The 12,931-nt window shown below is 47.9% G+C and overlaps 1 protein-coding gene across 1 annotated transcript; it reads left to right on the top strand.

Moving 5' to 3' along the window:
* The first annotated feature begins 10,439 nt into the window (after positions 1-10,439).
* Positions 10,440-12,578, top strand: LOC119341156 (3-ketoacyl-CoA synthase 6-like). Its single transcript, XM_037613029.1, has one exon. The coding sequence runs from the start codon at positions 10,527-10,529 to the stop codon at positions 12,000-12,002; it is 1,476 nt and encodes a 491-aa protein (XP_037468926.1). The 5' UTR covers positions 10,440-10,526; the 3' UTR covers positions 12,003-12,578.
* The last annotated feature ends 353 nt before the right edge of the window (positions 12,579-12,931 follow it).

The raw sequence follows: 12,931 nt of genomic DNA, 5'->3' as shown, positions 1-12,931 counted from the left end.
TGCCGGTGGCCACCAGGGGCAACTCTGGGTTGGCCTACCCGTACCTTGGACAATCTGAGTGTGCCCTGAGAAAGAGATATGTGCAGCTCCTATCGGGATTTGTCGGCACATTCGGGCGGTGTTGCTGGTTTAGTTTTACCCTGTCGAAATGTCTTGTTGTACCGGGATACCGAGTCTGATCGGAGTGTCCCGGGTGGAGGTCTATTCCTTCGTTGACCATGAGAGCTTGTCATGGGCTAAGTTGGGACACCCCTGCAGGGATTTGAACTTTCTAAAGCCGTGCCCGCGGTTATGGGCAGATGGGAATTTGTTAACGTCCGGTTGTAGAAAACCCGAAGTTGACCTTAATTAAAATACATCAACCGTGTGTGTAACCGTGATGGTCTCTTTCCGGCGGAGTCCGGGAAGTGAACACGGTGTTGGAGTTATGCTTGACGTAGGTTGCTATAGGATCACTTCTTGATCATACTTTTATCGACCGTGCTTTGCCTTCTCTTCTCGCTCTCATTTGCATATGTTAGCCACCATATATGCTAGTCGCTTGCTGCAGCTCCACCTCATTACTCCATCCTTCCTATAAGCTTAAATAGTCTTGATCTCGCGGGTGCGAGATTGCTGAGTCCCTGTGGCTCACAGATACTTCCAAAACCAGTTTGCAGGTGCTGATGAGTTTGTGCAGTTGACGCAACCAAGCTCAGGAGGAGCTCGATGAAGATCTTGCCCTTTGTGTTGTTTCGTTCTAGTTGATCAGTAGTGGAGCCCAGTTGGGGTCGATCGGGGACCTTTGTCGCATCTGGGGTTCTTCTTTTATTTTGGTTCCGTAGTCGGACCTTGATTGTATCTGGATGATGTAATGCTTTATTCATGTAATTGTGTGAAGTGGCGATTGTAAGCCAACTATGTATCTCTTTCCCTTATGTATTACATGGGTTGTGTGAAGATTACCTCACTTGCGACATTGCTTTCAATGCGGTTATGCCTCTAAGTCGTGCTTCGACACGTGGGAGATATAGCCGCATCGAGGGCGTTGTAAGTTGGTAATCAGAGCATTCCCCGACCTTAGGAGCCCCATTGCTTGATCGTTTTTAGCAGCCGAGTTGTGTCTAAAAAAAATGTTTTGAGTCATTTAGGAATTATATATCGGAGAGTTAGGAATTCTTTTTACTTCTCAGTCTCCTCATCGCTCTGGTAAGGCATCCTGACGTAGAGTTTTGACTCTTCTCTTCTCAAATTTCACTAAATTTTTTTTAGGATCACGCGGGTATCTTGGAATCGTTCCGATGGTTTTATGATGAGAACATTGTCTTGGTGCCTCCTGTCAGGGGTTTAGTGGAAGTGTCCCGGGGAGTTGAGCTCTGAGGTGTTGTCGTCATAATTTTATCGTTGCAGTTCTGGAATACCTGAGTTTAGTACGCCGACATCGAAAATCTCTTTTTATGCAGTTCGTTGGTGAGATAACCCCGATAACCCAGTACTGAGGTGAGTACGGGAGTATTGCCATGACTTGTATAACGGATGCTTTTCGAAGGTTGAGGTAGATGATTTCCGAAGGTTTCTTGGTTATGTGTTGAAGGATGGATACAGCTGGATGTAGGATTTGCTAGTTTGGGTGAGATATTATGCTTCCCCTGTATCCCCAACACCTGATTGCATAACCAGAAAATTTCGGGAGTTTCATAGGTGGGAAATCAAGTAGCTCTTAGGATATCTTCCCGACAGATGTATGATATGAAATTGGGGTTCGACGTCTAGTGGTCCGCCTATTCACGGTCGTTTTTACAGTGGTCTCGTTGTGTCTTAAAGAACCCTTGGCTATGCTAGTTCGGGGACACTTCGTATGTCATGTGCACTGCCTTGTACATGATGGTGCTGTACACTCGAGCCCGTGTGGGCCCCACCACGAAAACTTCGGACGGAATCTCTATCATATGTTTGTTCCGGCTTATTCTGCAAGCCAATCCTTTGTTTTGTTTTATTTGTGGTATTCGAGTTGCTTCGAGTCAAATGTTGAATCCATACCTTTCTTAAATGGTGTTCTCATATTTCTATGGGAGTGCTAATCCTTTCGATCATCGAGATTGTCATGTCAATTCTTTCCAACCGGTGTGCTTCTTTTCAAGTGGATCCGATCATTTCAACATTCGCAAGATCACCTCTCAGTTTTCTCAACAGTGTTTGTTTCATCCGTCCCAAGTTGTTTTTGTTTTCCCGCCCTCCCACCCCTTTTTTCTTCAAGGACTCATTTATTTTAATCAAGTATCCATTTATTCATGTGAAGTCACTTCACTCTTTTCGATCAATGTTCTGATCTGGTGATCCCTCGTGAAGATGCTCACGAGCTTCAAGTTCATCATCCTTCATTATTGTTTCTTCTCCGGTGGTGTTAATTTCAAGCTTTCGGTGTTGATCATATTTTTTTTCCTCGTGTCAAATGCTTGTTGATACCGGTGCACCTCTTAATCTTTCACTTCTCGCTTTTCATTTGTTCTGGAGTGCTCAAGATGTCTCGAAGATTCGTGTTTCCACTCTGCATTCGTTCAAGCTCTTTCGAGATTGGTATCTCATTCAAGTCATTTAACTCAACCGGTGCAACATCTCTTTTAAATCTTTTCAACGGTGTTCTTTTGAGTGGGCCCTAACCCACAGGTCTTTTCCCAGGATCTTACCTGACTCTTCTAATTCTCCCGGAGATGTCCTTAAAATTCTTTTCGAAGTTTGACGTAAGAATGGGTTATCATCAGTCAAATGCCATCTCCTAGATCTTTCACAATTATTTTCATTGTTGGCTCAACCTCTTCGTTTTGATTCTTTCGGAGTGTCTAAATAATTCTTGGTGGTGTTTCTCGTTGTCATTCTCATCATTTGAAGACCGAAGAAGAGTTTCTCTTTAATCTTGCTCTATTCTCTTCAAGTTTCATGGTGCTAGCTTGTTGCCATCCTCTCATAATTGTTTTGATCGTGAGAATTCTTTTCATCCATCCGGAGTTATTCAAGAGTCTTCTCAGTTTGTCATCCAGAGTCCATCAATTCAGATTTATTCATTCTCAGTTTGCAGTTATCATTCTCCGATCTTACCGGTGCCTTGTTCAAGTGATCTTTAATCGGCTCGTGCTCTCTTCGTTCTCATGTATCTAAATACCCTAAAGTATCTTCATTCATTTTGCAATTCTTCCCGGTGATTTGTGCATTTGCTACGTTCAATTTCAATTCTTACGGTGGTTCGTTCAAGAGTTCTCTTTCTTTGTTATCATATCAATTCATTCGTTCTTTCCAAATCCTACCGGTGGTTCGTTGAAGACCTTCTCAAGTTTACACCATATCTCTCTTAATCCTTTCTACAAGAATAAGTAGTATGCCAAATCCATTGCTTGTCATCAATTTAAATTGGTGAAGGATACGCATAACATAATTCTTATTCTGGTTTCATCCAAGTGATTAATCCTTTCCTTCAGAGTTTGTTCAGGAGGAATAAATTCTTGGCTGCTTGTTGTTCATCTTTCTTCCGGAGTTCTAAGTTTTCCGCATTATCTTGTCGCGAAGCTCCATCTAAATCATCGCAAGGCTTCACCTTGTGTTTTCAACTTCTCTTTCTTTTTATCATCCTTTTATTACCGGAGTTCTTCATGGAGGCTCTACATGGTGGTTCGTCAAGGATTCTTTGCATTCTTCAATTGTTCTTCAAGATTTCTCTTGAAGTTAAGATCAGCCAAGCTATACTCAAAAATAAACATGGTGCTCAACACATGTTTTGTTTTGAGGAGTTCAAGCATTCTTCATCTTGCATTCCGAAGTGCAATTCTTTCTACCTTATCTTTTGAAGTGGTATTATGTTATTCTTGATAATGTTCCCTTCGTGTTTCATGATTCACAAATTATCAAGAATGAGGTAGTTTAAATCCATTAATCTCGTCATTGGAGTTATCTTGGATTATATTTCACCTTAAACCTTCCCTAAGGATGGTTGTTATTATGGTGCTTATAAATGATCCAAGTTTCTTCATTTATCCTCCCGGTGAAATACGTTTCTCGTCTTCTTGTTCATATCAATCCAATCTTGTTTTCGTAAGTGGCAGGTTGTCACCTCATTATTTGAGATGTACTCCACAAGACCATAGCAAGCTTATCTTTTCGTTGTTGGTTTTCCAACAACTCCGTTCTAGCATTTGTTGTTATCGTGCTCTCTCAAGATCTTGTTTCACTTCGTTCATTCCATTCCACTCTTTCTTCTATTCCGGAGGCATTGTGATGCTCCTCTCTGCAACCCATCTTCTTGTTTTGTCAGGATAATGTTCTTTTCTTGACTTATCCATTTAACCGGAGTGTTGTGTCCCTTCTGCTCAAGTTCTCTCATTTTATCAAGTCTTGCATCTCTGTTCAACCAGAGTGCTGCCCGAATTCTTCCTCTCTGATCTTGTTTTAACCAGAGTGATTTCGAATTCTATCTTGTCCATCAAACTCTTGATTCATGTCTTTGCAACCTTCAAGTTCCCATAATGCTCCTTGTTCATCTTTTCTAATGGATTGTTTGCAATCTCGTTCATCTCTATTATACTCTTTCTTTTAAATTGCTCAACCTCTCAAGGTTCATGGTTTCACTCGTTCGTCAAAGAAGCAACTTTGTTTTACCTCTCCTCTTCCTTTTCCCTCCGGTGCCATCCTAGATCTCGGGACGAGATCCTCTCGTAGTGGTGGAGTGTTGTAACGCCCCGGATGCAATTTTCCATATTCGTAACTCCAACTCTTGCCTTTTCCGGAGGTGTGTTATTTTATTTCCTTCGTGGTTGGGTTTTTGTCTGTTGTTTTGCATTTTGTTTTTGTTATGCATCTTGTCTCATAGCATCATGCGCATTGCATCTGCATGTTTTCATAAAACATGCATCCGTTGTTAGTTGTCGCTTCTTCCTCGTCTCTGTTGACCTTTCTCAGACCGACCATTCTGTTGTTGCCCGACCGTTTGACCCTCTTTGCACAATACTCAAAACCCTTTGTCTCCATGGCGTTTCGTCAAACCCCTCTTGCGTGCGTCCGAAAACTCTCCTAAACCCGACCCGGGCAGTCATTACCGTTGTGTCCGGATCATCCCCTAACATCTACAAAATATCTCTGTTTTCTCTTTTGGACTCCCTAGCTATTTTTTTTTCGCAACCGTCCGTTTTCGATCCGAGGGACCGAGATAGCCCTTAACCTAATCTGTGGGGTATATATAGTCCACCCTTAGTCATTTTGGACAAACCCTAACTTCTAGGCAGTTTGTCCCTGCCGCCGCCGCCGCCTCACCTTCCGCCTTGGGATCTCCCCAGATCCTTCTCGCAGCCACCCACAGGCCAGCCGTCTCCCCTCGATCCCCATCCCACCAGTCCTTCCGATCCAAAAATCCACCAACCACAGCCGCCACCTCCTCGGTTCCCGAGGCCCAGCCTCCTCTCGATCTCGTGCGTGAGCACGTGCCCGAGGAGCTCGAGCAGTGGAGCCCCGATCCCGCAGCGCCAGGCACCCCTGCATCTTCCCGTGTTTCCCGTGCGCGCCACCCAAGCAGCAACAGCAGATGAGCACCGCCGGCCCTCCTCTTCCTCCTGTTTTCCCTCTCTTTCTCTCTCTCACGGTGGCCTCTCTCCTTCCCAGGAACGAGCAGGAGCTCGCCCTTGCTCCATGCCTCCGTCGTCGTACTGCTTCGCCTCGTCCATGCCATGGCCGCCCGAAGCTCCCTGCCCGGCGCCGTGGATGGCCGCCATGGATGCCCTTGCTCTGCTCCGAGTCAACCGTTCCGCCGTCGCCCGTTCGTCCCGCCGGATCAGCGAAGCCGCCGTTCGGGACCCTGTCTGTCTCCCCTGCATCACGCCCCATCGCCGTGCTCCTCACCGACGCCGTCCGTGCCCTTTCCTGCCTCGGATCCGGCTGGATCCACCTCCTCCTCCAGCCACGGCCCTTCCTGGCCGGATCCCGCCGCCGCGCTGCCGCCAAGCCAGCTCGCCGCCGCTGCTCTGCTTCCTGACGAACAGAGCAGCTCGCTCGCCCGCTCGTCCCCGCTCGCGTTGACCGCGCTGGCCAGCTGCGTGGGCTGCAGCCGCAACAAGCCCCCCCAGCCGGCCTGCTGCCTCCAAGGCCCAGCGCCCCGCTTTAGCCTCTCCACCGATCGGCCCATGGCCCATTGTGAGCAGCCGCCAAACCCCTCCTGTGTACTGTTGGGCTAGTCAGTTTCGGCCCGTTTCTGTTTTTTTTTCAGTCCTGCGATTTTGCTAATTATCCAGTGATTCAGCAGTTTTGCAGTTTAGTCCCCCTAGTTCATGCATTTAATAACTCACAAACCATGCATCGGATTAAAATGTTTTATATATGAAACTGGCTCAGAATTTTGTGTAGATTAATAATATCCAACTTTCATCCATATTTAAAATGTTAAAAATGCTGTTTGCATTAATTTGCTCCTATGCCATGTTAAAATGATTCAATTCATAACTATTTAACCGTAGCTCGGAATTAAATAAACTTTATATGTAAATGGGGTAGAATTTTGCCTAGTTTAACATGGTGGCCTTACTTTGCATGTTTAACAACCCTAAAATCGTGTTTAGGGCAGAACAGGACCAAACCTAATTTATGCTCATGAGGAGTTTCCGGAATTGTTGTTCGTTGCTTCCGGCCTCATTTAAACTTGACTAGATAGGTAGTTTTACTTTGCTTCACCTCTTGCCATGTTAATCAACATTTAATATTGTTGAGTACATAAACGAGATCAAACTAAATAACGTGTCGTGGTGTTTCATCAATATGCAACTCGTTGCGTATTGAGCTCCACTTAATTTGTAGTGTTGTTTGTTGCACTTTGCCATGCCATGCTTCATTAAACCGGACATGCATCATACTCGTTTGTGCATCATGCCATGTTGTTGTGGTGGTTGTTTACTATGTTGTGTGCTTCTTTTCCGGTGTTTGCTTCTTCGGGTTGGTTCCGATAACGTCGAGGTTGTGAGGATCCGTTCGTCTATGTCCGTTTGTCTTCTTCATGGACTCGTTCTTCTTCCTTGCGGGATTTCAGGCAAGATGATCATACCCTCGAAATCACTACTATCTTTGCTATGCTAGTTTGCTCGCTCTTTTGCCATGCCAATGCTACGATGCCTACCATTTGCTTGTCAGCCACCCAAATTGCCATGTTCAACCTCTAACCCACCATGTCCTAGCAAACCGTTGATTGGCTATGTTACCGCTTTGCTCAGCCCCTCTTATAGCGTTGTTAGTTGCAGGTGAAGATTGAAGTTTGTTCCTTGTTGGAACATGGAGATGTTGTTCCTTGTTGGAACATGTTTACTTGTTGGGATATCACAATATATCTTACTTAATTAATGCATCTATATACTTGGTAAAGGGTGGAAGGCTCGGCCTTATGCCTGGTGTTTTGTTCCACTCTTGCCGCCCTAGTTTCCGTCATATCGGTGTTATGTTCCCGGATTTTGCGTTCCTTACGCGGTTGGGCTATTATGGGAACCCCTTGACAGTTCGTCTTAAGTAAAGCTCTTCCAGCAATGCCCAACATTGGTTTTACCATTTGCCGCCTAGCCTCTTTTTCCCTTGGGTTTCGCGGACTCAAGGGTCATCATTATTTTACCCCCCCGGGCCAGTGCTCCTCTGAGTGTTGGTCCAACCTGTCAGCTGCCGGTGGCCACCAGGGGCAACTCTGGGTTGGCCTACCCGTACCTTGGACAATCTGAGTGTGCCCTGAGAAAGAGATATGTGCAGCTCCTATCGGGATTTTTCGGCACATTCGGGCGGTGTTGCTGGTTTAGTTTTACCCTGTCGAAATGTCTTGTTGTACCGGGATATCGAGTCTGATCGGAGTGTCCCGGGTGGAGGTCTATTCCTTCGTTGACCGTGAGAGCTTGTCATGGGCTAAGTTGGGACACCCCTGCAGGGATTTGAACTTTCGAAAGCCGTGCCCACGGTTATGGGCAGATGGGAATTTGTTAACGTCCGGTTGTAGAAAACCCGAAGTTGACCTTAATTAAAATACATCAACCGTGTGTGTAACCGTGATGGTCTCTTTCCGGCGGAGTCCGGGAAGTGAACACGGTGTTGGAGTTATGCTTGACGTAGGTTGCTATAGGATCACTTCTTGATCATACTTTTATCAACCGTGCTTTGCCTTCTCTTCTCGCTCTCATTTGCGTATGTTAGCCACCATATATGCTAGTCGCTTGCTGCAGCTCCACCTCATTACTCCATCCTTCCTATAAGCTTAAATAGTCTTGATCTCGCGGGTGCGAGATTGCTGAGTCCCTGTGGCTCACAGATACTTCCAAAACCAGTTTGCAGGTGCTGATGAGTTTGTGCAGTTGACGCAACCAAGCTCAGGAGGAGCTCGATGAAGATCTTGCCCTTTGTGTTGTTTCGTTCTAGTTGATCAGTAGTGGAGCCCAGTTGGGGTCGATCGGGGACCTTTGTCGCATCTGGGGTTCTTCTTTTATTTTGGTTCCGTAGTCGGACCTTGATTGTATCTGGATGATGTAATGCTTTATTCATGTAATTGTGTGAAGTGGCGATTGTAAGCCAACTATGTATCTCTTTCCCTTATGTATTACATGGGTTGTGTGAAGATTACCTCACTTGCGACATTGCTTTCAATGCGGTTATGCCTCTAAGTCATGCTTCGACACGTGGGAGATATAGCTGCATCGAGGGCGTTATAATAACCAATAGCGGAACCTCGATGCCCATATTGGTTCCTACATATTCTACGAAGATCTTTATCGGTCAAACCGCATAACAACATACGTTGTTCCCTTTGTCATCGGTATGTTACTTGCCCGAGATTCGATCGTCGGTATCCAATACCTAGTTCAATCTCGTTACTGGCAAGTCTCTTTACTCGTTACGTAATGCATCATTCCGTAACTAACTCATTAGCTACATTGCTTGCGAGGCTTATGGTGATGTGCATTACTGAGAGGGCCCAGAGATACCTCTCCGACAATCGGAGTGACAAAACCTAATCTCGAAATACGCCAACCCAACATGTACCTTTGGAGACACCTGTAGTACTCCTTTATAATCACCCAGCTATGTTGTGACGTTTGGTAGCACCCAAAGTGTTCCTTCGGTAAACGGGAGTTGCATAATCTCATAGTTACAGGAACATGTATAAGTCATGAAGAAAGCAATAGCAACATACTAAACGATCAAGTGCTAGGCTAACGGAATGGGTCATGTCAATCACATCATTCTCCTAATGATGTGATCCCGTTAATCAAATGACAACACATATCTATGGTTAGGAAACATAACCATCTTTGATTAATGAGCTAGTCAAGTAGAGGCATACTAGTGACGTTATGTTTGTCTATATATTCACACATGTATTATGTTTCCGGTTAATACAATTCTAGCATGAATAATAAACATTTATCATGAAATAAGGAAATAAATAATAATTTTATTATTGCCTCTAGGGCATATTTCCTTCAGTTGGGTGCCCTGCCGACCCATATCTAAAACAGGGCGGACGCCTGGCCCAAACGGACAAAAAGCGGATGAAATCGCCGTCCTTTGGTCGCCCCATTGGGGTTGCTCTAATCAATTTGCTCTCCATGTACTTCTAAGGAAAAAAAAGAAAAAACAAGGGACTCCATTATAAATCCGACAATTTTTTATAATGGCAAATCAAACATTTTTTATTGCAAATTATGTTTTTCATTTAAGGATGACAAGTTTAGTTGACGAGCATGATAAATATGTCTTACTTTATTTTTTGTTAGAAAATCGCCGAGATTACAAACTAAATTTATCATCATCACGCTAATATAAATTGCCACAAAAAAGTCAGATTTGCCATTCATAAAAATCCGATGTTAGATTTTTAGTGCTTCTGAAAACAAATTCTACTTGTTCTATTTAAGGGGCCACCAATGGGACATTTGTCTGAATCAACTTATAGGGGAAAAAAAATCTCTACTTGTTTTATATTTAAAAAAGTTGAAGAACTTGTCCTGCTGAGAGGGCGGTTATTTAAATAAATGCCAAGAGGGCGGTTCTAAAAAAAAAGAACTTGCCCTGCTGTATTTCCAAAAGAATGGAAAAATGATCTGTTTGTTTTATTTACATGTCGGTGCTCTTACTTCTCCAGCCTCCATGTTCCCCGAGATCTATCACCGATCTATGATTAGTGGTCTGGTGGGAGAATAGTTAGTACTCTATAGTAGTGACACTAAACATGGGGGCCGCAAATGCATTGAAACGACGAAGCTGTCCTGTCACCGAGGGTGGCCAAAGCATGGTCCTGGATTAGCAACATCAATTATCTTATCGCCATCATCAGATTTATCGGCGAACAAAAGCCCATGAGCGCTAGCAGCCTGTGCTCGTAAAGACCAACATGGCCCACCAACGCGCTCTTAACCTCCTTTTTATACCCGCTCCCGCTTCCCTCCTTCTCCCGAACTCAACTCAACACCAGTCGATCGGTACACGCGCGCGGCAGACACAGTGACACACTCACTCACGCGTGCGTGCAAGCCGCAGCGGCAGCGGACAGCATGAGCTCCTCGTCACCCCAGCTCAGGCGCCTCAAGCCGGCGTACCAGTACGTGGTGAACAACTTCCTCGCCGTGCTCGCTGTGCCGCTGGCCGTCGCGGGCGTCGTCAGCGCGGCGCGGGTCGGGCCGGAGGAGCTTCTCGCGAGGATGCACGCGCTCCGGCCCGTGCACGTCTTCCTGGCCGCGTTCCTCCCGGCCGCCGCGGGCATTCTGTACCTCATGATGCGGCCGCGCTCCGTGTACCTCGTCGACTACGCCTGCTTCCGCACCAAGCCCAGCCACCGCGTCCCCTTCGGCACGTTCCTCGAGCACGCCAAGCTGGTGACATTCATTGAGGGGGCCTCCATTGACGAGCGCAGCGTCCGGTTCATGACGCGGCTGCTGGAGCGGTCCGGGCTCGGGGAGGAGACGTGCCTGCCCCCCGCGCACCACTTCATCCCGCCGTACCGGAACCTGGAGGCCTCGCGCGAGGAGGTGGAGCTCGTCATCTTCTCCGCCGTCGACGACCTGCTCGCCAAGACGGGCATCAGCCCCGATGCCATTGACTTCCTTGTCGTCAACTGCAGCCTCTTCGCGCCCATCCCGTCCTTCACCGACATGATCATCCGCAAGTACAAGATGCGCAGCGACATCCGCAACGTGCACCTCTCCGGGATGGGGTGCAGCGCCGGGCTCGTCTCCGTGGGGCTCGCGCGCAACTTCCTGCAGGTCGCTCCGCGGGGCTCGCACGCGCTGGTGGTGTCCACGGAGACCATCACGCCCAACTACTACGTCGGCAAAGAGCGCGCCATGCTCCTGCCCAACTGCCTCTTCCGCATGGGCGGCGCAGCGGCGCTGCTGTCCACGTCCCGCGCCAAGGCCCGCTTTAGGCTCTCCCGCGTGGTGCGCACGCTCACCGGCGCGCAAGACAACGCGTACCGGTGCGTGTACCAGGAGGAGGACGACGAGGGGCACCGTGGCATCAACCTGAACAAGGACCTCATGACCATCGCCGGCGACGCGCTCAAGGCGAACATCACGGCGATCGGGCCCCTGGTGCTCCCGGCGTCGGAGCAGCTCCTGTTCGCGCTGTCATTCATCGCGCGGCGGGTGTTCAACAACAAGAGCATCAAGCCGTACCTCCCCGACTTCCGCATGGCGTTCGAGCACTTCTGCATCCACGCGGGCGGGCGGGCGGTGATCGACGAGCTGCAGAACAGCCTGGGGCTGTCGGACGAGCACGTGGAGGCGTCGCGCATGGCGCTGCACCGGTTCGGCAACACGTCCAGCAGCTCGCTGTGGTACGAGCTGGCCTACATCGAGGCCAAGGGGCGCATGCGGAAGGGGGACCGCGTGTGGATGATCGGCTTCGGCTCCGGGTTCAAGTGCAACAGCGCGGCATGGGAGTGCATCGAGCCCGCGCCCGACGCCCAGGGCCCGTGGGCCAACTGCGTCAGCCGCTACCCGGTCCACATCCCGGAGGTGCTCAAGCATTAACCAACCAACGTCTCGCGGTCTGCAACAGGATGTCTCTCTCTGTCGCTTTCTTTCTCCATTGTATCTGTAGACAACTACTATATGCCCCATGCATTTCTTCTACTATTAGTCAGTCTGGTGTGTGCTTCCCTCGGTGCTAAACCTGATCGGTCCGATGGATCGGCCGGAGCGCTCGTGCCCATGACGTCGGGGAGGACACGGCCGGCTGGCCGGAGCCGCAGCTGGGCCGGCCGGCGTAATAGCAGCCGCGGTGGCGGCGTTAAATATGCCGGATCTGTCTGACGCGCGCATGTGAGGCGCGACACCGACGGCCGGTGGTTGCGCTCCGGCACAAAGGGCTTAATTTCTTCCGGTCATTCATAAACGTATAATCGTGGTCCTCGATCGCGAGCGTACTTCTTTTTTCCCATTTCTCTCTTGTTTATTATTTACTATTCTTCCTTCCCGTTCTCCCGGACCTCTTCTCTTTTGTTAATTTCAGCTCTTTACTGTATCTCCATTGAAGGAAAAAAAGAACCAAAATGTACTGCTACGAGTTTGACAATAAGTCAATGTACCGGAAATAGTTTACTACCATCTCCGTGTTGATAAGGAGATATACTACATTATACATTTGCATTTTTATTTACTAGCTGCACATATACTACATCACTGCATGATCGAGTTTACCTTTCGGAGGCGTTGCCTTGGGTACGAGCGTACGAGGGCCTGCACTTACCTTATCCTTGGCGTGCGCTTCCAAACTCCGACCCATCCCTCTCCTGCGATGGATATCGAATTTATGGGCCTGGCGCTGGCAGTGGTGCCGTGCTGAAGCAAGGTAGGAAGAGTGGGAGGGCGGACGTAAATGTGGCATGGAGGAGTTGGGGAGCAGTAGGCCGGGCTGCAATGGGAAGCCTTGAATGCCGCGTGCTCTCTTGCAGCCCCGT

This window comes from Triticum dicoccoides, chromosome 7B, assembly GCF_002162155.2.
Source record: "Triticum dicoccoides isolate Atlit2015 ecotype Zavitan chromosome 7B, WEW_v2.0, whole genome shotgun sequence".
Taxonomy (NCBI): domain Eukaryota; kingdom Viridiplantae; phylum Streptophyta; class Magnoliopsida; order Poales; family Poaceae; genus Triticum; species Triticum dicoccoides.
This window is presented reverse-complemented; position numbering and strand designations above follow the sequence as displayed.